The following is a 25,793-nucleotide window of genomic DNA, read 5'->3' as shown; positions in this document are numbered from 1 at the left end:
ACTGAAACTCTGCAGAAAAAAGTCTTTTTTAGTGTATAATGGGGTTCTTAATTGTACAGAATCAATGAAGTTAAATGACTTTCGTTTACTACAGAATATTCATATATGCAAATAAACTGGCGGTAGTGAACACTAGTGTTGCAAGAGTTAAATCCTCAGCTCTTATTTAAATATACCTACAGAATGATCTTTCTCTAGTCCCTTCCTTCCTGCAAGATGTAATTGTCCAAGAAATACCTAGAAATAATTATTCAAATTTTATTTCAGCAATATTCTTTGTCTTTCTGAAATCCCAGAAAAAATACCGTAAATTCCCATTGGGCAGAAAATAAAAGTATTGAAAGTACTTTCTTACTGACTTCTGAAAAAGTAGTATATCTTGAAAGCTTTCATACAATGGAATAAATATTGTCATGGTTTTGGCATAACCTAATAAAATTATTACTTCACTATACTACACACTGCACAAACACATGGTTCATGCCTAAAGAGCTGGCTTTTAATGCCCTAATCCTGCAATCAGATCCATATGAGCAGATCTTTGTGTCTGCATGGAGTCCAATTGAAATGAAGGTTATGTGCCATGTAGGGATTCCCCCATACCAAGGAGTCTCCTGTACCCATGTCCCCTGGGTGCCGAAATCCTGTTCCCGTTGACTACAACCCTGCAGGATAAGGCCCAATATGACAAAACATTTGTAGTTCATGAATACTGTCCTGTCCCCAGAAGTCAACATTTTTTCCAGAAAACGTATCTTAGCTTTATACACTACCTGTATCTGTGTGTCTCCTCTTTCAGCCAAAAACTTATAGTATTGGTGTACATCCCAATCTAAGAAGTCATTGTTAGAACTCAGATTTTCTGATTTTTCCATCAGTCTCACTTTTTCTACTGGCATTTCTTCATTTTTTTCTAATTTATTAGCAACTGTTAATAAAAATGACAAGACAAGAGTTGACATAGAACAGTGGTATTATATTTAGCAATTTAGAGATTATTAATGTGGATGGTACACTACATAGAGTTTCATGAAATTATGCAAAAAAATGGTTAGCCAAATAAAGTCAAAAGATGTACCAAGTATAACATTCAGTACTACACTTTTTTCTTTTTTTAGTAATTGTCATACTGTTCAGAAGGGTACTGCTTACTTATGGAAATAACGCAATAGCACTGGACAGGCTACTAGGGGTATATTTTCTCTTTTTAGATATTGTTGTTTGGTTCCAGCATTGTTTATACAGTGCTGAATTCAGGAAAAATGATGGTATCTGCCCCTGCCATCTAGATCTTATGTAACAGGGGCAATGGAGGAAACATGAAAAGCAGACTATTGGATTAGCAAATTGAAAAGACACTTAAAAGGGCTAATGACAAATTCTCATAACAGCTACAACACTTAATGTAGGACTGGATTTCAGCTAACAAGTTGAGAACTAAAAATGGACAACTGTAGACAGTGAGGAGCAGATGAAGAAACTTCTGCTACTTGTTTTATGTGAAGCAGAACAAAAGCGAGGAACTTGGAAGAAGGAACAGTGCCTATACTTGCATTAGAAACTTCACAGTTTCATTGGTGCATCTGCTTATTATGTCATGTAGATGGAAGGCCAATATGGGCTGACCTGAGAAATGGTAACCATGTTTATCAAAATCACATTCATTCCTGCCAGCAATGTACTGGTTATTGCTGCATTTATGCAACTTCCATAAAGATGATGTGTATGTATTTGAGGAACTAGAAGTAAGATATAAGAATTACTTTCATAACTTGTATATTAAAGTCAATAATTCTTGGTAAGAGCATAGCAATAAATGACATTTTATATATGTTGCATTAAGAGTAAAATTGATCAATGGGAAAGATAGCATGGAAATTAATAATAAAAGATACTTTAATTTGGTATATATGTAATGTTGGTTTTCCATTTTTCTTATAAAATATTATGTGAAGGCCACTTTATAATTCAAAGAGAAAGAATATCTTTACCCAGTCAAATTAAAGTTAAAGTTGAGAATGTGACTTTTAAAAAATTAACAGCATTATAATTTAACAAACATCAGTGAAATGCTGGGAGTTCAATAAACATGCAGTGAACATTTTAACATTAGCGTTAACTTTGCCCTTTATCTCTGCCCTCCCTCCACCAGTACACTGGAGATCCTCACCAGTTCCCACAAGAAACTCAGTCATCTCTGTTATATAAATAACAATATATGGCTTTAAAGTGTATGATAAAACCTACATCCAGTTGATGTGGGACATGTTCACATATAAAGAGGAATGTGTTTGGGCAAGCTTATAACTCAAATGGCTGAACAGGTTTTGCCTCTAACTTCAGTGAAGAAATATAGGTGTCATGAGCTATGGCTATGTTGGCTTGGTTTAAAACTTCTATGGAGCCTTAAATGTGGTTCTCTTTGGGTTTATAAGCTTGAATGTGGTTTGGGAGAACCATGTTCTAAAGTTCCAGTGTCAGATTAGTTTCCATGATTAGGGCAGGGGTACCCAGTAGAAATTTGTCTGAGGTATAAGTTTGCAGTGACAAAAGGTAGATGCAGCCTCCCTCATGCCATCAGAGATTGTGCTCAGCCCCTTAAACTGGTGGCACTGGCTGGAAAGTGGCATAGCCAATGATGTCCAGGGTGTGTTTAGATTCACTTCCTCTTGTGAAGATGGGGATGCCAAAATCAGGCTTCCAATGGAAATTGTCTTAGAACTTTAACTATGATGTCCCTACCACGTTTCCAAAATCTTATTGTAATGACTATCTGAAAATACAGAATATTAATGGAACTCATGAGATTGCAATACTACATAGCTTAAACTCTACCATTAGATATATGTGCACAGCTCCTGTAGATCTTAATGAAAGCTGCATCTATGCACCTGAGAGCAGAATCTGGTGCAATATATATATATATATATATAATATATATATATATATATATATTACCAGTTATGAATGAGAAATAATTTTCTTCATTTCACATATTATTTTTCATTTGTTCTAAAATGAGGTATGACAATAGTAATAACATGTGGATTGCTTACTGAAATATGCCACTTTCCTGTAATTAGTTAGTGCTGCTTCACAATTTCTTGGAACATTGATTCCGACCCAGTAACGGTATCCCTAATATAATAAATAACAGATATTTTTCTTATTCTTTAACCTTTGGATTATTATACAGAGAACAAGAAATAGAGCTGCCAAATATATAATTTACAAACCAAAATCATCTGGGATATCAAATTTCCTCCAAGACTTCCAAATGTGTAATAAACAAGTGCCTAAAACATAGAAACAAAAAATTATACAAGGAATGAAGAAACAAAACCAGTAGTATTTTTGGTAAGTCCTTTCTTTAATTTTTAAAAGACTAGCATATCACTTTTTATTTTTCTTACCTTGGCTTGATTATACTCCATTCCTATGCCATATGAAAACATAAATCCTAAAGCCTGCAGCTCCAAAATAAAAGCACATGTCAGTACATTTATTTATGTGTGGTCATTCATTTTGTTTATACAAGTTGAAACAGATCCTACCTGTTTTATTTTATCGTATGTAATTTCTTTTCTGATTTGTGAGGGGCTTTTAAGAGTTAAAACTCTTCTAACTGGGGTTATGAAGTACTCATTTAGTTACTTGCTATGATATTTCCCCTTTTTTGTTACCAGTCAGGTGAGCAGGTTAGGTTTGTGTGAAGCATGACTCAAGATAAGATTAATCTTAGATAACTGTTAAAAACTAAAGAAAACTATATTGGTTATTATTTTGAAACTTGTCTAGTTGAACTAACAGAGACAGTTTCCTCCAATAAGGTTGTATCATTTCGTTTGTTAGGAGCCATGAGCTAAACTGAAGCACCGAAACCTTGTTTCAGGGTTTATGGTGGAGTAAGTAGCACCGGCTCAAATCAATTCTGACTAGCACTGATTGAAAATTTTTAGACAAAAAAATTGGTTTTGACTAAACAAATTCTATGTGAAAAATTTCATTTTTGAAATGTTCAATATTTGGATTTTGTTGAAAAAATAAAACTTTCAGTTTTCTAATGAAAATCCAAAAATTTCCATAAAAAATGGACAAAACTGGAGGGAAAAACTTAATTTTTTGCAGTGGGGCAAAGAAATCATGTCATGACTAACTCTACTTTGTACACCAATTCATCTACTGTAACATGATAGGAAATGCCTCTTATTCCTTTGAAACTTTAATAGATTAGTGAAAAAACAGGTTTCTGTGAGAGACTGGAGTGGTCTATCTGGGCAGAGGATTCAGAAGACACAGCATTATAGGGTAATTTACGTGGTCTAGTGGATACAATAACTTTTAATTTCACTAGCTTCACTAAGGAGATGGGTTTCTCCCTAGGCTTCAAAATATCCAGGTCCTGAGCCTATAGAGCAGTGGTTCTCAACCAGGAGTCCGAGGCCTCCTGGGAGGCCACAAGCAGGTTTCAGGGGGGCTGCCAAGCAGGGCCAGCAGGGCCCAGGGCAGAAAGCTGAAGCCCTGCCACATAGGGTTGAAGCCCAAGCCTGTGCCCCGCCATCCGAGGCTGAAGCCTGAGCAATGTAGCTTTGCGGCAGTTCCTGTGGCATGAGGCCCCACGCAATTGCCCTGCTTGCTACCCCCTAACGCTGGCCCTGGCTTTTATATGCAGAAATCCTGCTATTGTGACATAGGTGGGCCATGGAGTTTTTATAGCATGTTGGGGGTCCTCAGAAGGAAAAAAGGTTGAGAATTCCTGCTATTGAGGGCTAACAGGAAAGCCATTATGTTAAATAACTTTTCAACAGTGGGGAACAATGGGTTTGGCTGTGACAAATGGTGTTTTTAAAGCCATGCAATAAAAGGAGAAAAAGTCCACGAGGGAAAATCTATGCCCATTTTCCTGGAACATGGACAGCACAAATGATTACCATACACATGGATTTGGGGTACTTGTAGTTTGTCATGTCAGTAACTTGGTTTCCTGGTGTTATGTGAACACTGTCCCTCTGCATAAAGGACCAAACTACAGTAGGACTGGGAAGTGAGGATGATGCAAGTCTATGTCTGTTTATGAAGGGAAAGTCTCAAGGCCCTAATATGACTAAGAAACCATGTTACCTAAGGACCAAAGTCAATTGGAGTCTTTCGACTGACAGTAATGGTCATTGGATTGGGACCCTATGTGAAGAAAACTTGAAGTCTTTTACCTTCACACAGTGCTCCATGTTTAGAAGTCCTTTAGATGAAAAATGTCTAGGGATAATAAAAGCCTTTGGGATCCTGATGCATCATAGATCCAAAAAATGAGCCTTCAATGATCACACTTTCCCCAGGATGGAAGAAGTGGGAATATCTTTTTGTTAAATAGCGGTATTAGCTTAAGTCAGATTTATTAAACCTATCCATCCATGCAAGGCTCCTATCACCTTGATATCTCAGGTCCAAAATTCAATACCCAACAAAGCCAAAATTGAATGAGCTTAGTAAATCTTCATATTTCATTCTGATGAGAAAGATGCTTCTCTGAAAATAAGACCGTGAACTGGGAATATTTTTGGATATTTTTGAACAAATGGCCCAGACACAGGTGGATACTAAATGTGCAATGTCTGACTCAGTAAAAAAGTTCACATAGTGAAAGACCAAATGTTTTCATTTAATATGATCTCACAAGTGAGCCACACTATCGGGCCAAATGACAGACTGACACCTCTGTTCTCCCATTCTGAATAACTTCAGTTCCCATGAAGAGTTGCATTTAAATACTCCCTGAAAATGGCTGCCACTAATTCTAGACCAGTTCAAATGATCCCATTGACTGAACTGAGCTTTGGATCAGTCCTTTAAAGAGTCATAGATCCAGCAATGAGTATCCAATGAAACAGATGTTTCATGGGTAAGGCTGGAAGAAACTCATGCGCTCTGATTTTGTTGTGGAAACTGCATCTTTTAACACAAACCACAACTTTTCATAGTTGCTGCAAACTTGAGTGGCATTGTGATCCTGTGCACCAGGTCACAACCTCACTCATTCACAGTGTCACAACAGATGGAGAGGAGGCCGGGCCAAATTTGAGTGAGAGGTGTTGTAACCTGGCACAGTCAAATTTTTCCCCGCACCAAAACGGCAAAGTTTACATTAAAATAAAAATGGGAACATTATGAATAAACAATTTCAGACATAGAGACAAACAGTCCCCTTATAAAGCTCTAAATGTGAGAGATGATGCAAACAGTGTAGAGTCAGAATGTACATTCACCCTATGGGAGAAAAGAAACTGGCAGATAAGCTATGTGTATACACACCTTGAAGCACATGCACGGACTTCTTTTTTAAAAGGAATCTTGAGTTTTACAATTTACCCTAGTTAATCAACTCCCAAGGTCATGAGCACACAAGACAACCTGGGATTACATAGTGTACTCTGCAGCAGACATATACCTTTGGAGAAATGCTAGTTCTATTTTCAAATGACTTAACTCTACCTGCAGTAATTCATGTTTATACATTAAATATTTCAATTCTAACACCCTCTTATATTTAAAATGTGATTGTGATTATTATACTTAATGAAATGTCATGGTTTCCACTTTAACCTCCAATTGTGTCTCAGTCCCTTGGCTGTAAAATTTTTGTGATGGGGACTAAAACATGGCATACATGCTTTCAGCCCAAGATCAATTTCATTTCTGTACATTTTGAGAATAAAATTATCTTGTGCATTTGAACTACGAAAATATGTAATTGGGTTCTTTAAATTATTTTTGCTTCCTGACATTCTAACTCAAAAATAATTTTTAAAAGTGTTACATGTTTACATTAGTGATTAATGACAAGTCATATGGCTAATTTAGGAAATTTCAAATTGTTACTGTGACCAAGTCACCTCAGGCTGGAACAATGAGAGGCAGTATGATTAGTGCCCAGAGAAAGGGAGTGCCTTGCTTCACTCTATGAGCAGGGGTAGTCAATTATTTTTTGTCAAAGTCCAAAGTTCTTGGTCAAGGTATAATCAAGGTCCAGATTTCAGAGAAAATGATAAAAAATAACAACAATAATGATACTACTAATAAGTAAATACTAATTTTTGGGGGTCTGTTCAAAAGCATCTGGAGGTCCAGATTTGGCGTGCGGTCCACCTATTGATTATCTCTGCTCTACAGTGAATGCTCATGTCATAAATATAAAGGGAAGGGTAACCACCTTTCTGTATACAGTGCTATAAATCCCTCCTGGCCAGAGGCAAAACCCTTTCACCTGTAAAGGGTTAAGAAGCTAAGGTTACCTCGCTGGCACCTGACCAAAAATGACCAATGAGGGGACAAGATACTTTCAAATCTGGAGTTGGGGGGGGACAAAGCGTTTTTGTCTCTCTATGTGACACCTTTGCCAGGAACAGATCAAGGATGTAAGTTCTCCAACTCCTGTAAAGTTAGTAAGTAATCTAGCTAGAAAATGAATTAGGTTTTCTTTGTTTAATGGCTTGTAAAATTTGCTGTGCTGGAGGAAATGTATATTCCTGTTTTTGTGTCTTTTTTGTAACTTAAGGTTTTGCCTAGAGGGATTCTCTGTGTTTTGAATTTGATTACCCTGTAAAGTATTTACCATTGTGATTTTACAGAGGTGATTCTTTTACCTTTTCTTTCAATAAAATTCTTCTTTTAAGAACCTGATTGATTTTAAATTGTTCTTAAGATCCAAGGGTTTGGGTCTGTGTTCACCTGTACCAATTGGTGAGGATATTATTATCAAGCCTTCCCCAGGAAATGGGGTGTAGGGCTTGGGGGAATATTTTGGGGGAACAGGACTCCAAGTTGTACTTTCCCTGTTCTTTGTCTAAAACACTTGGTGGTGGCAGCGTTTTACCTAATCCAAGGGCAAAGACTTTGTGCCTTGGGAAAGTTTTAACCTAAGCTGGTAGAAATAAGCTTAGGGGGTCTTTCATGCGGGTCTCCACATCTGTACCCTAGAGTTCAGAGTGGGGAAGGAACCTTGACATCTCATTTCCAGAATGGCTTTGACAGTCTCCAGGATGTTTCAGATTCAGCTTTCACTAGCCAGAAGGGTACTTCTAAGACATGATGACTTTGGGAGAGATGGGATATCTAAAAAAGTAAAAACTGGAGGGCAGCTGAGAACTATGTCCAGTGTGGGTGGGTGGGTGGGTGGATGGATGGATGGATGAGTAGGTGTGAGAGAGAGAGAAAGAGAGAGTTGAGGGGGAGAGAGAGTAAAGTAGTTTTATATTAAAATCAATTACTGCAAATGATACATATTTTTTCACTATATAGTTAAAATATTTTAGCAGGCTTACTGCAAACATTCAATGGTTACCTATTAAATGTAGATAAAACGCTCTTCTCAGATCCACAGGGTGGATTGTGACTCATACTCTGCTCTCCCTGCATGGACAGATCTGTCCCCGCACCAAAACTTTTAAAATCTGATTTGCAAAGATGCCATTAGAATAATCTCCATATAAACAGGCACTAATTAACTATTATAAAACTTGTCTTCGACAGAAACAGAGGACCCAAGAAATTCACCATTCAGCATGATACTCCCCCATATCTTCCAAGCAAGTTTGGTGTTGAATTATGCTGTTTAATGTATGGTCAGTGGCTAATAAATTTTACCATCAGCCATGATTTAATCAGGGATGAGAACTCTGGCATAGCATCGATAACTGAGATATGGCTGGATGAAGCTTCACCATGAGTAACTGGCCCAGCTGATTTCTACGAGATATTTAGTTCAGCATGAACTCTGAGAAGGGACTGTGAAGGAGTGGCTGTGATTTTTTTATATCCAATGTGAGACATAGCAGGTTACTTGCTCTAAGGCCTTGATTCAGTAAAGTACTTAAGTATGTTCATAGTTATGCATTTGTGTAAGTGTTGTGTGTGTTCAATTGTGGATTAAAACAGGATCAAATAGAATATGTCCATCTAATGTATTAGTCACAGGATGACATAAGGAAGGACTTAGCGGTAGTTTACAGATCTCCCTTCACCTAGTGCTTCCACAGTGCAGTGCTGGTTCTGATTCTTTTGGACTGGTTTATAGCCATTAATGTAATCTGATTACTATAAGGTTGTCCCAGGTGTTTTCCATTAGATACCCTGGCCTTGGAATCTCTTAATCTATAAAATCAGTTCTATGACTTAATTCTCTCCTTAAATAAATAAATGGAAGAGCTATGGGACCTTAGCCATTTACAGTGCTAGACTATGGCACTGGTCCAAAACAGTAAAACATCATACTTTAAATTGTAGCTATATTTTGCTCTGATACCATTTATGGATCCATCAATTATTTTAATAGGATTTACAGGATTCCACTGGATTTAAGCACTAATGCTATTGTGAGCCAGTGCCTGCAGAACAGCACTTACTTAGATTGAATATTGTGGTGAAATTATAAATTATTTAACGTGTTTCAGAATATTTGGTTCTCTTTTGTAGAGCCTGTCACCATGGAAATTAGGCACTAATGAAGGAAATTCAACAAACAAAAGACAATAAAATGTTAACATGAATGGATCTTGAATTTCATCCTGATGATCTCTAGAGTCTGGTTTTCCCAAGAGGAGCCAAATTCAGTAGTAGGGAGGCTGCTGTAATTCTTAGTTGCTCCCAAGGCTTCCTGGGTTATGCAAGGAGGGGCATTTTGGCTCCCACAGAAGCCCTGAATTCAGAGGGTGCAAACATGGCTTAAAGTCATGCTCACTTTGGGTTTTTCCTTCAGTATTGCACCTGCAGGGAGGAACAGCACAGGAGCTGACTGTGGGTGTTCAAACTGAGGTTCTGACAGCAAGCACTTTCAGATGACCTTAACTGCTGTGATACTGTGTACAGTGAGAGGCAGCTGAGATCTTTTGTAGTGTGCCACAGATGGTGAAAGGCATAACAGATCATTGCGCCTATCTTGGAATTCAGGAGTATCATTGGATTTAATAGGACCTTGAGGCTGCCTATTATTCTGGTGAAAGTTGGGAATACCCCATCAATATACAATGCGAAGACTATTATACTTATTGATTCCTCTTGCCAGCCAGTGTCATTCTTGGCTTGCATAGCAGCCAGTTTATTTCCATTCATCTTTGTGTCAGAAAATGAAAGAGTAAGAATGTGGTATCAGTGCAGTGAGAGCAACAACAAATATGTAGGTACAATTTCCATTCTCACCCTTGTTTTCAGCTGCTGATAGTGTATCTTTCTGAAACTTGCAATTTCTAGGATGAAATTTGTCATAGTTTATTTGTATGGAATATAAACATAGTTCAGCAGTGGTGACAAGATGGAACCCTGAAGGACATTAAGGTACGGTCCTTCACAGAGGATGAGCAGCTCCACAATAATACTCCATAGGATTTCTCTGAATTGAAGGAGTGACTCCACAGAAGAGCTACTCTGTCCACTTTTGCAAGAGCCTATGGGTGTATCAACAATATTTCATTGACAATCGTCAAAAATTGCTCATGGATTATTAAAATTGTTTTTACAAGGACAAACTTTGATATCAATAGTTTCACTTACATGCCCAGACTGGTAGGGAGCAAGAATAGTGATAGATTATGTGTAGTGGGAGTTGATTTATTATGATCTTTTATATAACCTTCCCTAAAATGGGAGGTTCAAGACAAGATTAGCAAAACAATTAATTTACAACAGTCACTACTTGGGCCAGGGACTAACCACCTCTGGATTAAGCATGACTGGGCAGCGTGTCCTCTGCTCTACCACCATTCATCTTACCTGAGAATTAAGTGAAGAGTTACTCACAGCAAACAAAACATTTGACTTTATTACCATGCTGAAGCAGTTGTAATTAATCAGACTACTTACACTTCATAACAGTAAACACTTTCATTCAACAATTGCCATACCACAGAAATTCAAAAAACCTGATCACTCTGAGCAAGTTTTTTTTAATCATTGGAGCACCAGCTTTGTCACTTCCTTGTGTCAGCTGATCTGTGAGGACAGTCCAGGATGAATGAGGAGTGAGGTATCCAAGTGTGACTATGTCAATGGCCACAGACAGCTGACTGTTATGATGGCTCCTTTAAACTAGGGGCCTTATTGCTCAGGATTTGAGCAATACATTTCTCTAGGATAATTTTGCAATTTTAAAACTCCTTTGTGGAAAGATGTATGCAGAAATAGGTCCACTACCTCAGCAGAAGTGAGAAGATGGCTTAATCTCACCTTGTCAGATGTGTATTTCTAACTGTGGGGCTGGCAAACCAGCTAACAGGTATATGACCCATAACAATTTATCAAGTGGCATTGCAATTTTAATCAAGGCAATCCACTTATATATAGGTATCAATGAAATGTTAATTAGGCTAGCAATCCCCAACTCATTCTCTTTGTATAGATAAGAATCAAAGAATAGTTGCTAAGTGTATTTGTCTGTGTTTACCTATGTCCAGTTAGAAGTTTATTAGTGTAACCAAATTAGCTTTTAGATCAGGGGTGGGCAAAATAGAGCCTGCGGGCCCGTCTAACATTTCTGTCCGGCCCGCCAGGCTCTTTGCCTTCCCCCTCACAATGTCCAGGCCACTAAAAGTCCCATGGCCCAGAGTTCCCTGCTGCATCCAAACTCCCTCCCAAACCCGCACCCCCTCCATTAATATAGTAGAAATGTGCGGCCCATGACGACTTATCAAAATTTATGGAGTGGCCCCAGTGTGAAAATTATAGCCCACCCCTGCTTTAGATGTTAAATCCTTTTCATGACTTAATTGCCTTACATTATCCAGGTGACTGTATTCAGTTCACCTTAAGATCAAAGATGTGAGACACTGCAGGAAATTAATAATATTAATTATATTACCTTCAGCGTATCTGTGCCTGTTATAATGAAAGACCGACTAATTGTCATATGCAAATGAGTATTACTAAACTATCTGTAGAAAGAACGAGGAGTACTTGTGGCACCTTAGAGACTAACAAATTTATTTGAGCATAAGCTTTAATGGGCTAAAGCCCACTTCATCAGATGCATGCAGTGGAAATTACAGTAGGAAGACATATATATATATACACACACACACACAGAGAACATGAAAAAATGGGGGTTGCCATACCAACTCTTAATGAGACCAATCGATTAAGGTGGGCTATTATCAGCAGAAGAAAAAAAACTTTTGTAGTGATAATCAGGATGGCCCATTTTAAACAGTTGACAAGAAGGTGTGAGTAACAGTAGGGGGAAAATTAGCATGGGGAAATAGTTTTTAATTAGTGCAATGACTCATCCACTCCCAGTCTTTATTCAAGCCTAATTTAATGGTGTCCAGTTTGCAGATTAATTCCAGTTCTGCTGTTTGTCATTGGAGTCTGTTTTTGAAGTTTTTTTTGTGGAATAATTGCGACTTTTAGGTCTGTAACTGAGAGGGGTTGGAGTCATTATCATGAATAGGTCGGAATACGAACGAGAGGCTGCTAGGCAGCTCTAACACCACATTCTACAGGCCATTACCCTCTGATCCCACTGAGGGTTACCAAAAGAAACTACACCATCTGCTCAAGAAACTCCCTGAAAAAGCACAAGAACAAATCTGCACAGACACACCCCTAGAGCCCCGACCAGGGGTATTCTATCTGCTACCCAAGATCCATAAACCTGGAAATCCTGGAAGCCCCATCATCTCAGGCATTGGCATCCTGACAGCAGGGTTGTCTGGCTATGTAGACTCCCTCCTCAGGCCCTACGCAACCAGCACTCCTAGCTAATTTCGAGACATTACTGACTTCTTGAGGAAACTACAATCCATTGGTGATCTTCCAGAAAACACCCTCCTGGCCACTATGGACGTAGAAGCCCTCTACACCAACATTCCACACAAAGACTACAAGCCATCAGGAACAGTAACCCCAATAATGTCACGGCAAACCTGGTGGCTAAACTTTGTGACTTTGTCCTCACCCACAACTATTTCACATTTGGGGACAATGTATACCTTCAATACCCACCTGCGGAAGTGAAGAAACAGACTGGCAGAGCCAGAAGAGTACCCAGTAGTCACCTACTACAGGACAGGCCCAACAAAGGACGTAACAGAACACCACTAGCTGTCACCTTCAGCCCCCAACCAAAACCTCTCCAGCGCATCATCAAAGTTCTACAACCTATCCTGAAGGATGATCCCTCACTCTCACAGATCGTGGGAGACAGGCCAGGCCTTGCTTACAGACAGTCCCCCAACCTGAAGCAAATAATCACCAGCAACCACACACCCCACACAAGAAAAACACTAACCCAGGAACCTGTCCTTGCAACAAAGCCCGTTGCCAACTCTGTCTGCATATCTATTCAAGGGACAGCATCATAGGACCTAATCACATCAGCCACACTATCAGAGGCTCGTTCACCTGCACATCTACCAATGTGATATATGCCGTCATGTGCCAGCAATGCCCCTCTGCCATGTACATTGGCCAAACCAGACAGTCTCTATGCAAAAGAATAAATGGACACAAATCTGACATCAGGAATCATAACATTCAAAAAACAGTAGGAGAACACTTCAATCTCTCTGGTCACTCAATTACAGACCTAAAAGTCGCAATTATTCCACAAAAAAAAATTCAAAAACAGACTCCAACAAGAAACAGCAGAATTAACTGGAATTAATCTGCAAACTGGACACCATTAAATTAGGCTTGAATAAAGACTGGGAGTGGATGAATCATTACACTAACTAAAAACTATTTCCCCATGCTAATTTTCCCTCTACTGTTACTCACACCTTCTTGTCAACTGTTTGAAATGGGCCATCCTGATTATCACTACAAAAGTTTTTTTTCTTCTGCTGATAATAGCCCACCTTAATCAATTGGTCTCGTTAAGAGTTGGTATGGCAACCCCCATTTTTTCATGTTCTCTGTGTATATATACATATATCTTCCTACTGTATTTTCTACTGCATGCATCTGATGAAGTGGGCTTTAGCCCACAAAAGCTTATGCTCATATAAATTTGTTAGTCTCTAAGGTGCCACAAGTACTCCTCGTTCTTTCTGCTGATACAGACTAATATGGATACCACTCTGAAACCTGTAAATTATCTGTGTATGCATCGGAAATTGAACGTTAACTTTAAAGTGATGGGTCAGTGTGTCCTCAACAAAGAAGAAACTTCAGTCACATGCTATGCTCAAAATACTTAATAGCTCACTTCAGCTATAAAAGAGAAACCTCAGGCCTGATCCGGCATCTCTAGTCTGCTGAACTTTGAACAGGGCAAAATTTAAGTTGTGGGAAAGAGATCTTCCAATAGTTATTTGGAATACCCTGAAAAATGCAAGTAAATGACTCTAACAGACTTTACATCTAAACTACATTTGGATTCTAACCTTTTGGGATGATTACAGAGAGACTTTGGCAAGCCAGCAGACTCATCTATCACAGCTACAAACCTGATGTAAGGACCGTGTAAGCATTTGTAATGTATATAATCTTTTAGCTATTCAATAACTCTCTTTTCTTAATAAATCTTTAGTTAGTTTACGAAGAATTGGCTAACATTGTGATATTTGGGTAAGATCTGAGACATATATTGACCTGAGGGTAAGTTTCTGATCCTTTGGGATTGGTAGGATCTCACACATGGTGAATAGGGTTTTCAATAACCTCTCACTATATCAGATCAACTTGTCGAGATGAGAACCAAGGGGTGGAATTCCTAAAGCGGAATTCTTTGTGTTTGGCTTCTTGTTAATCAGTGTGGTACTTCAGAAGCTCTTTTGTTACTGGCTTGGTGAATTTAATTATAGAATAAACCACCAGTTTTGAAGATTGTCTGTCCTATTTCCTGCAGTCTGCCCTGAGTGTGGAATTCTCATCCCTGGCACATGGTCACACTAACACACAGGGGTGCTGGAACAAATTTTTATAGTGGGAGTGCTGCGAGTCATTTAGCCAAACTGTAAACCCTGTATATAATGGAAACCACTTCAAGCCAGGTGTGGCAGCACCCTTAGTTCCAGAACCTATGTTAACACACTGTTTCTAGACCTATTCCAAATATGAGTGTGTCCTCTGTTTAGTTTGAGTAAGAAGCCACCTTGCTTAGTCCCATTGTTGCCATGAGATTTGAAACAAACACAAGATATCCTTGACAAGGCTAGTGGCCAAGACAGAAATCTGGCAACAGAGATACCCAAGCATAACAAGATCACAGTAAACCTATGTAAACATTACAGTGAGTGATGGGATAGTCTGAGAATTTTTGTTTACGAATTCATTTTATTCCAGATATCTATCAGTAGGTGGACACACCCACACAAATCTATCTTTGGGATCTGGGCACCTTTTAAACCTGAAATTTGAATAAAGTATGCCACACTGCCTTTGCTCATGCCGGCTTACATATCTATTTTAACAAAACAGTCAATTCAAGGCCATGTGAATCATCCAGCAAGGTTGGATGACTTAGTCACTGTTATATTATGAATAAAATTATGGGGTTTCTTTTGCAGAATTGGGTCCATTCGAGTGGTCCTGGTTATTTACTGCCATTGTGTGAACATGGATTGGGTGTGCTATGGAGGTGGTAAAGTAAGTCCTAAGGTGATGTGAATCTTGCATGATTCTGTAGAGAACCTGAGCAAGGTCCAATAGGTTTCAAAGGAGTCTCATTAGTCCTTGCAGCTAGAAGACATGTGGTTGTAAAGGGGTTTTACTCCCCTCCAAAATTCCTTCAAGTGACATCTGGTGTGTAACAGTGAAGATTAAGCAACTCAAAGTTCCCCATCATGCAACGTTAAAATATTTTGTATTTTTATAAAAACTACTGTTGTCCAGCAGAAAGTTAAAATTTTGGACAATATCACTAGCCACAACTGCAACAACTAAACATAGTTTTCAGCATCTGTGTACAAATATCCAAAGTAAAAAATAATCAAGTTACTGTCAGGTGGTGCTAGACTCAAAAGTTAGATTTTAAAGTTACAGAAATAGTAATGGAAAACAGTATGTTGTTTCTAGTTAGACATTTCCCGGAGTGTTTAGACCGCCAAAATTGCATTTTATTCTTAGTGCTTGAGAAAGTTAAACTGACTACAAACATACCAGCAAGTGACACTGATTAGTCTATTTCAATTGTGCAACAAGAACAAAGTTCTAAAAACAATCAATCAACTTGTATAATGAAAAGTAAAGTAGTTTTTAAAAATTCATTTGTAACTATCTGGTGCTACTATTTGAAAATGGATTTAACTAGAGAATGATTAAAAAAAATTTAATTAATACTTACCTGTTGTGTGGCCCCACATTATACCAACATATATGTTAACAAAGTAGACCACACCTTACTGCTTTTCAAATATTAATAAGCTTTCCAGCTGAGTAATGTCCTATTTAAAGCTTTATACACTTAAAAAAAACCCCAAAACTACTTACAGTTTGGCCTTTATGAGATCCTTTTTCAGCCAAAGTCTCATATAATATCACAGCTGCGGTTATATTTTGAGGACCATGATAACCAAACAGCAAAGCAGCAGCCAATTTCTCCATAGCTTTCAAATGTCCCATATCTGCTGCTTCAGTAAGGAGTTGGTAAGCTCTGATTCAAGAATATGAAATTCAGGTTTAATCATTTGATCTTAATTTCTCCCCTCAAGTACAGTACTTGTATCTCTAAGAGGAGATTTAGCAACTAAAGTGTACTAATTCAAGTACTAATTTCTATTATGCACCTCCTGAAAGCTAACTAAAACATGCTTCTCTGGCAGCAGAGAAGTTTTAATTTCTTTCTTCGCAGCCACCCTTCCTTGAACAGTAACTTCAAATTCATGTGAGTAGTAGAGCTGGGTCAAATTTTTCAGATTAATAGTTTGTTTGCCAAAAAATGTAGTGCTAGCCAACCTGAAACTATTGTGGTGAGGGTGCTGCTTTCCATATAACTCACTTGCGATGTAGGAGACTCAGTGGCTAGAATACTTTCCAGAAATAGGAGAGACCAAAGTTCAACTCACTTCTCCATATCAGATGTAGAGGGAAATTTAATACAGGTCTCCCCCATCCCACATGAATGTCCTAACTGCCGCCACCACCACGCACAAAAAAAAACTTTTTTGGATGGATTTGTTCAGCTGGAAACTGACTTTTTTTTCAGTTCACTAGAATTTTTCCACAACTTTTGGACATGTTTTGAATTAAAATGATTTTTTTGTGTGCTGATTTGTATATCTTTGCACTATGCTTTATCAATGTAGAATGCAAAATTCCAATTAAATGCAAACCAGTCTAGGTAACTAAGCTAGAATAGAAATATTGAGTAACGCTGAACTTCACAAAGTCATTGTTGGTCCCAATCCTGCCAAAAGTTATGCCCAGAAATATTTTTCCTCTCACAGGGTTCTATTGATGTCAATGAGGCTCTGTACAAGGAACTATACAGTAGGATGAAACTCTTTATGGGATGGAGACCTAGACTGTAAACTCCTCAGTGCATGTTCTTGTTTGTCTTTAAAGCACAATTGTATCTTTATTATTGATTTAGCCCCACAAGTGCTAGAGTTCAGACTTACTCCTCTTTCTCTTTTTTGCTTTTGGAATGTTTCAGTATTTTGTTGCTCATTTTATAAAGCTGATGTCCTCGCTCCTCATTCTTCTTTCTCCTAGCCAGATCTTCTGCTATAGGTGTACACAAACATAAAGTAAAATGATCAAAAATTTAAAAATAAACCACTTTTTTTGAACTAGAGCAAATACTCTTCTGATACAGTTGCTGTGATTCCCAACTACATATGACAGGTTTATATTTGAAAATGTTCTCCTTTAGATCAGTTTAGATTAGAGATTCAATATCCATTTGTACATGAGTGCAGGTAGTTGCAATCACTGATACTGAAGAAAAGAAATACCATTAGTCAAATGTCCCTGTCATATCAGCATCGAGAATGCTGATAAAATCTTGGAAGATTTTCTGTGTTTTTAGTTTAGATTATTCCAGGTTCTCCGTGCAGTGATACTTGGAGACAGATCTGTAAAAGCACTCAGACAGCCTTAGTCTCTGATTAGAGTTGAACCTTAAGGCAGTGTTGCTCACTGAGAGCTGGGCATTGGTTTTGGCCTAAAATTTATGAAAAAAGAGATTGCCTGCATTCTGTTTGTTACTCTTAGAATATACTCAGACTCCACATCACTGATTTCTTATGCATGGGAAAACAGACTTGAAAAGCCCTGGACATCTGCTACTGTTCATCAAAGGGGTGACACAGGTGTTGGAAGAAGGGGCAATAGTATGCATAACCTAATAAGTGCTTTGCTGAATTGGAACCTAAATATGGGCTTAATTCCACCACTATTTACTAAAGCACTTAAGCTTGAGTTCCACTACCTTCAATGGAACTTAAGCATGTATTTACAGTTAAGCACATAAAGTGCTGAATCAGGGCCATCATGCCTATGGGATGGCATTCTTTGTAAATTGTGTCAGATAATGGTCCCTGACTGGTAAATATGGATTCAGGGACATGAGTTTATGAACCATGTAATCAAGCTCTGAGTAAAGTTTAACAAGCCTCAGAAAATTCCAGAATCTGCACTGAGTATCCTCAAGACCAGGGCTGTAGAGATCTGAACAGGAGTTTTCCTGTAATTGCAACAGTGTTGCTGTGGGCTTGCAGGGTCCAGGACCAGTCACAGAAACGGAGGGTTGGGAGCCTGTCTGTTCTGTGCTTTCAGTGCTCCCCCACAGGACCAGGCAGTGCGGGGGAGGAAACCAGCTCAATCAAACACAAGGAGGACAAACCCAGAACTGAAGAGGAGTGAAGAGAAGAGATTGGGACAAGGGGTCTGGGCAGTGTTGAGCTGCCAGAAGCTGAAGAACTGGTTCCTTCAGTCGCTCCAGGTCTTTTGCGGCACTTTGGTAGCACGTCCTTCAGTCACTCCGAGTCTTTGGTGGCACTGAAGGGCCCACCGCTGAAGTGCTGCCGAAGGACCACAGGGTGAGTGGGGAGGGAGACACTGAAACTGAACATGTTTCAGAGTAACAGCCCTGTTAGTCTGTCTTTGCAAAAAGAAAAGGAGTACTTGTGGCACCTTAGAGACTAACCAATTTATTTGAGCATGAGCTTTCGCGAGCTACATCCGATGAAGTGAGCTGTAGCTCACGAAATAAATTGGTTAGTCTCTAAGGTGCCACAAGTACTCCTTTTCTTTTTGAAACTGAACATGGAGTCTGGGAAAAGGGATTGGCACTGGGAATCAGTGAGGATGGAGAACATGGGTTTGAGGGTGACTAGAAGCCAGGCAGTGGAGACAGATCAGACAAGGAGCCAGCACAGGGGAACTGGGACTTGCTGGGTAAGGAGACTGCACACAAGGAGCTGGGGGAAACTGGCAATGGCTGGGCAAGAAGACAGGACTGGGAGGGGGAAAGACTGGTATGGGGAGCCTGGAAGGGGCAACTAGGATTGGCTGGGCAAGGAGACGGGGACTGGGATAAAAAGCCTGAGGAATGATGACTAGGATCAGCTAGGCAAAGAGAATAGAACTGGGACAAGGAGCCACAGGTGGATAAGACACATGACTGGGACAAGGACAGGTTGGAGGAGAAGGAGGGGGAAACAGGCAGAAGTGTCTAGAGCAAGAAAATGGAACTCAAGATTCTTGAGTCTCACTATTCCTCTGCTGTTAGCAAATATCTGTGAAACCCACTGGCAAAGTGTTTCATCCCTGTTAGTGCTGGTCCACAAAAAATTACAAGATAGTGCTCCGATCACGTAATCTGTCAGCTAAAGTGCCAGAGGTCGGTGCCATGGATCTATAGGTCACAACCCTGCTGATGACCCATTTGTTGTCAATATAATAGAATTTCTGGGGGTTTTTTCAGTTTGTTTTTTAAAAGCTCAAGAAAGTATACACACAAAATATGTTAAAACATTAAAGTCGCAAAGTCAAGCACTCAAACTGGGAAATGCTAGAACTATGGTTCCTGTTACACAGGAAGTGTGCTGTGGTAAGTGATATTTTGAATATGCATATTTGTGAAACCTTGCAAGTTTCTGGTCCTGCCTGAAATGGGGGGACATTATCCGGGCTTGCTTTACGGGTGTGTGTGTCGGGGGAAAGAGGTCAGAAGCTGCTGAAAAAAGTTGGGTAGGAATCAGCGTGGCGATGCTGACTCATTTCCTGGGAATGTAAGGGCGGAAGGTTTTAAAAGGGGCAAGCCCGGGTGTTAGAAGCCCTTTCTTCACGCAGCAGGCAAGGCAGCAAACACGCTCCCTCCCCTCGAGGTGGTGAAAATCAGGTTTGGGAAGGACCTACTGTGGACATTACGCTAGTCGCTCCCTTTTAGGGGTCCTGGGAAGGAATTTTTCCGTCACCACCATATCGACTTAGATAGGATTTTTTTTTTTCATCTTCCCCACAGTGGGTTTCAGGGAGGACCTATTACGGGGAGGAAGAAAGGGCGTTAGGCTATATGTTGCAACTCATTTTGTAACAGGGTTGCCAACTTTCTAATCACATAAAACCGAACACCCTTGCCCTGCCCCTTCTCCAAGGCCCCGCTTCCCACTCACTCCATGCTGGTTAAAGGAATGGAACTGGGGGAGGAGTGTTCAGGGCTCCTATGATTGGTAAGGCAGGGAGCCAACCTCCCTTTCTTATAGCCCACCTTAACCCTCTTATGAGGGCCAGTGGATGAAAGGTCCAAGCCATTGGTTGGCTGGGGACACTGGATGGAAAATAAAGGAGGGTTGGTGGAAGTCCTGGGTAATTATTTGAATGGACATGGAGTTGCCCACACTGTACAGTTTTATCTGCTTGGTAGTCCCAGACATCTAATAATAAAGTTGTGGCCTGATTAAATCCATATCAAAGTGTCTCCTGTCCTTCTTTCAGGATAGCCAGACAATGCATTTCAATCATGGGCTACAATACCTTTACTGGTTTCAGAGTAGCAGCCGTGTTAGTCTGTAGCCGCAAAAAGAAAAGGAGGACTTGTGGCGCCTTAGAGACTAACAAATTTATTTGAGCATAAGTTTTCACTCAAATAAATTTGTTAGTCTCTAAGGCACCACAAGTCCTCCTTTTCTTTTTGCGAATACCTTTACTGTGCTTGTCCAAGGCCTCGTCTGAATAGACAGCTAGTTATATTAAATCTTGCACTTGTTTTGAAAGGTTGACAATTGATGAAAGTGCTTTTTCAATGGATTTTTAATTTTTGGTAAAATCAATTTTAAACTACTGAGACAAAGTTCCTCCTCTACCTTGGTGAGTCTTGCGCTTATTGGCGGATTTGCTCACCTTGGAGCTTCATGGCAGCCCTCAGTTTGGGCGTTTTCGTGAACCCAGTCCAGGTCAACTCCTCCTGTGTCTAACCAGGAGTTGGGAGGTTTGGGGGGAACCCGGGCCTGCCCTATACTCCGGGTTTCTGCCCAGGGCCCTGTGGAATACAGCTGTCTAGAGTGCCTCCTGGAACAGCTGTGCAACAGCTACAACTCCCTGGACTACTTCCCCACAGCCTCCTCTCAACCCCTTCTTTATTCTCACCATAGGACCTTCCTCCTGGTGTCTGATAATGCTTGTACTCCTCAGTCCTCCAACAGTACACATTCTCACTCTCAGCTCCTAATACCTCTTGTTCCCAGCTCCTCACACGCGCACCACAAACTGAAATGAGCTCCTTTTTAAACCCAGGTGCCCTGATTAGCCTGCCTTAATTGATTCTAGCAGCTTTTTGATTGGCTGCAGGTGTTCTAATCAGCCTGTCTGTCTTAATTGTCTCCAGAAGGTTCCTGATTGTTCTGGACCCTTCCCTGTTACCTTACCCAGAGAAAAGGGACCTACTTAACCTGGGGCTAATATATCTGCCTTCTATTACTCTCCGGTAGCCATCTGGCCCGACCCTGTCATGCTACCTTTGTTCCCATAGCATTCTTAATTGGATGAATCATTTTTGCTTAATTAGTAGGATTTGTCCAATCATAAAAAATTTGATAAGCTTGGACTTTAAGCAGTTCTATATTTTAAAATTTTTCACCTTAAATACTAGCTATAACTCTAAACTTATTTATTCATAAATATATATTTAAAGTATTTAAAAACATAGAAATGAAAATGGATGACTTCAACAACTAAATTACCATACTCTTCTTCTACCATTCCTTTCCATCTCCTCCCTCTCTCTGCACCTCGCACACACCCCCAAAAGGGGAGAGCATCATTGTAGGTTAATGTAAGGGCTTATTGCATTAAAGGAAAGATGCAGTAGAGCTATTTCTGTTATGAAAAGTAGTAAATTCATTTTATTTGATTGTAGTAGTTTAAATTAGCTTTCTATCAGGCCCGCTGACAGCAATTTTGGGCCCCAGGGCTGTTCCTAGGGAGGTGTGGGGCCCGAGGCGGAAGTGACAAATCCGTCACCAATGCTGGCCGGCCGGCTCCCACAAAGCGTGGGTGCCCGAAACGGTCGCCACTCAGCGCGCACCTGGGAGCCCTGAGGTTCGCCTGGGCCATTTAAAAGGGCCCGGGGCTCCTGGTTGCTGCTACCATGACAGCAGCAGCAGCTGGGGGTCCCCGGGCCCTTTTAAATTGCCCGGGCCCCGGGGCAATTGCCCTCTTTGCCCCCCATCAGTGGGCCTGCTTTCTATGAAGTAACAAGTCTATATTTCCCCATTCAGTATTGCACATTTAGTCAACAAGTAACTTGGCTAAGAGATGCTAATAGAGTCACATCTTATTAAGGCCTTATTAAGGGAGCCTGTGGACATGCTTTCATTAAATTTTGTAATCTTACACTGTTACACCAAGAGATGAAATGTACTCTTCATTACACTGGTATAAATCCAATGACCTCAGTGGTGTCACTAAAGATTTATAACAATGTAACTGAAAGCAGAATCTGGTCCTCCATTTGTTGTTTTGGGCACCTTTCATAATGCAAGAATCATTGGTAGCTCTAATCCCATGACATTAATCAATTGTCCTAACTTCTCTCTCATCATTCAAGACTGCAGGGTTGAACCTGTAACACTGAGCTGAGCCAGTGTCATAATCCTTTTGCAATGGGCTAAAATCAGATGCTACAGTATCAGAAAAAAATGTTGACTGTAATTCTAGAATTTCTGCCTAACATGGAGAAACTCCTGCTGTTATCTATATCTAATTTTCCTCCAGTACAGTATTTAATAAGAATCTGATTCTGCACCTATTTCTCTCAATGCATGATTCAGTGCACTTTACTTGCTTTTGCTCTTAACATATCAATATAACATTTTTTGATAACCATACAAAAAAAAATCCCAACAAACATAGTTAAAATGAACATTGCAGGATTGCAACAGTGGGTTGAGTGCACTTAACCTTTCAAAAATATTAAGCAAAATCCCAACCATTAGAAACGGAAAATGCATCTACGGTAGTACTTTTCAAATAAGACACCCAAACTAACTTAAGTCTGCCCAATAGTGGTCTGGCCCCTGATGTAACTTAAAGTGCAGTCGGTCTGCTCTAAGTTATACCAGCTGGTAATGCCTCTCTAAGGCTGTTAAGCAGTCAGAGATTGCCAGAGTGCAAAGTGCGCTGGCCACTGCCTCTCCTACATTAGATATTCCCTCACCACCAAGGTGCTAGGACAGAGGAAGTACTGAGCCAACTATGTTGGCTTTACCGTAAACACTCCCTCAACCCAGGGAAATCCCCCACTGGCTATTTAAGCTATCTTTCCAACCTCTTTCCACAGCCAAACTGGCACAAAATGGTTATAGCAGTGGCCAGGATCTGGACCTAGACCTCTGCTAGGAGAGTAAACTAAGTTTTATTTCTCTCCTCTGGAAGCATTAGTAGACCTTTGGGTCTATGCCGAACATCTTTAATTTTAGGACATCATGATGTACCTCCTGTCTGAGCTGCGTCAAATTCTTCAGGAAAAATCCAATATTGGCTGGCCCCAGATGTAAACTATATCAATATATATATCAATATATCAACTATAACTAAATCAATTTTAATTTTAGAGACTGGGCCAAAATCAGGCTTATAAACAGGAACTCAGTTTCTATTGCACCTTAGAGATACATTAAGGATTAACTTCTATCAAGAGGGGTCTGTCAGAAATTGGGCTCAGAAGGGAATTTAATCTGATTAAAGTACATAGTCCTATATATTAAAAATGAGAAAAGATCACTGTAAGAACAGCACAGTAAAGCTACTCAGTTAAAACCAAATTACGATGCCAAGAAAAAATATAATCTCCACAGTACCTAGCCAAAAGGCTCATTCTTTGTGAATACATGATGGATTATTCAAAATCAAACTTTTTACAAAAAACATCTAGCAAATAAATATTCAGTTAACTTTTCAAATACTTTCAAAGAAAATAATATTTTAATCTTAAAAAACACAAACTATTCCTTCCATTATCATTGATATTTTTACCATTACTTTGGTAAATAAGTATGAAAAGATTGCAGTTATTTTGGGTGAAGATGCAAATCAGCCTCTAAGCTCTGTATTTCATTGCTAAAAATACATTGAGCATAGTCCTAAATTTAAGGATACTTTAGGCTTCCTCTCCATTTGGGACCATCTACCTTGGGCTGAATGCTAATGTTTTACCCTCTCAATTCATCATTATTATGAACCAGTTTTTTCCTTTAGCAAAAGGCCTTGTGTTTGGTTTTTTTCAAATATTATCTTTAGATTCTTAACTTGACTGATGTTGAAGACATCTGAAGACATTGTTCTTTTTTCATGGAGATACTGGGTGTATCATTGTAGAGAATATGTATTCATGAAAATGTCTTCAAAGAGGTTCTAAGGTATGTAAGGACTACAATGTGTCTGCTCTGATTTGATTGTGGAAAACTCTGTCTGAAGTATTGTCTCTTTTATTCTTCCTTGAGTGGGACATTTTGTGTTGTTTTGGAAATGAAGCATGCTCTTAGAAGGGAGCAAATTTGTGACGCATTTTTAGAATTCTTCTTTGGACTGAATATAATCAGATATTTTGGAAACTCCTGTTTATGCTTAATAGAAATTTAGCAGTTAGATGCTTTTTCTTTTCTTTTTTTTTTTTTTTTGCCTTTAGACTATTAGCTCCCTTTACTACATATTCTGTGAAGTATCTGTTTTGAACTGGTTGTACCCAACTGTTGCCTAACATTGCTCTGGTCCCTCTTATGCTTTTGGAAAGACTATCTGAAAATCTTTTTTCTAGACTATGGACATTTTCTAGACATTGCCTAAATGTAATTTAAGTGAAGTATGGTGTTTTGAGCTCCAAATTTAGCTAAGAACTTAAGCATCTACTTTAAAGTTTAAGCACATTTTTACTGCATATTGATGGACTTCAGCACATGCTCAAAATTAAGTATGTGCTTAAGTATTTTGCTGAATTGTGAAATCTTGACCACACTGAAATCAATCACAAAACTTCCATTGATTTGGATGAGGCCAAGATTTCACCCTTAGTGCTTTGCTATTATGAACACAATAGGACAGATTGTGATTCATGATCTACATGTGAGGAGAGGGTTACTCCACACAAGGATTGCCCCCTAACTGTGCAGAATGAGACTGTAGTTCCCTTTGCTTGCATTGTGAATACCATCTTTGTGTACATAATGTGTTTGGTGTTTTCAAATACATTAAAAATAGAACAGACATATTAGATCATCATTTTGACAGTCAACAGTCAACAGCAAACTGTTAATATTGCATTATACCACAAATACATGAAAAATCAGAAACCTTTCCAGCTTATTTAGTTTAAAATATTTACCAATAAATGTTTACCTTTTAGAAAGCTTGTATAGTTCTAGTAA

The 25,793-nt window shown here is 39.3% G+C and overlaps 1 protein-coding gene across 1 annotated transcript in view; it reads right to left on the bottom strand.

Moving 5' to 3' along the window:
• The window catches only part of SEL1L2 (SEL1L2 adaptor subunit of SYVN1 ubiquitin ligase), an 80,718-nt gene that overhangs the window by 27,462 nt on the left and 27,463 nt on the right, over positions 1 to 25,793 (bottom strand). The window contains exons 4-9 of the mRNA XM_084622378.1: positions 17,547 to 17,652; positions 16,417 to 16,579; positions 3,414 to 3,467; positions 3,237 to 3,296; positions 3,057 to 3,138; positions 774 to 928 (exon numbers count right to left, since the gene is read on the bottom strand). Of these exons, the coding sequence (XP_084478504.1) occupies positions 774 to 928; positions 3,057 to 3,138; positions 3,237 to 3,296; positions 3,414 to 3,467; positions 16,417 to 16,579; positions 17,547 to 17,652 (620 nt within the window). The remainder of the gene's footprint in view (positions 1 to 773; positions 929 to 3,056; positions 3,139 to 3,236; positions 3,297 to 3,413; positions 3,468 to 16,416; positions 16,580 to 17,546; positions 17,653 to 25,793) is intronic.

Source organism: Lepidochelys olivacea, assembly GCF_965140295.1.
Source record: "Lepidochelys olivacea isolate rLepOli2 genome assembly, chromosome: 3".
Taxonomy (NCBI): domain Eukaryota; kingdom Metazoa; phylum Chordata; order Testudines; family Cheloniidae; genus Lepidochelys; species Lepidochelys olivacea.
The sequence above is the reverse complement of the archived record's forward strand: the minus strand, read 5'-3'. Positions and strand labels throughout refer to the sequence as shown.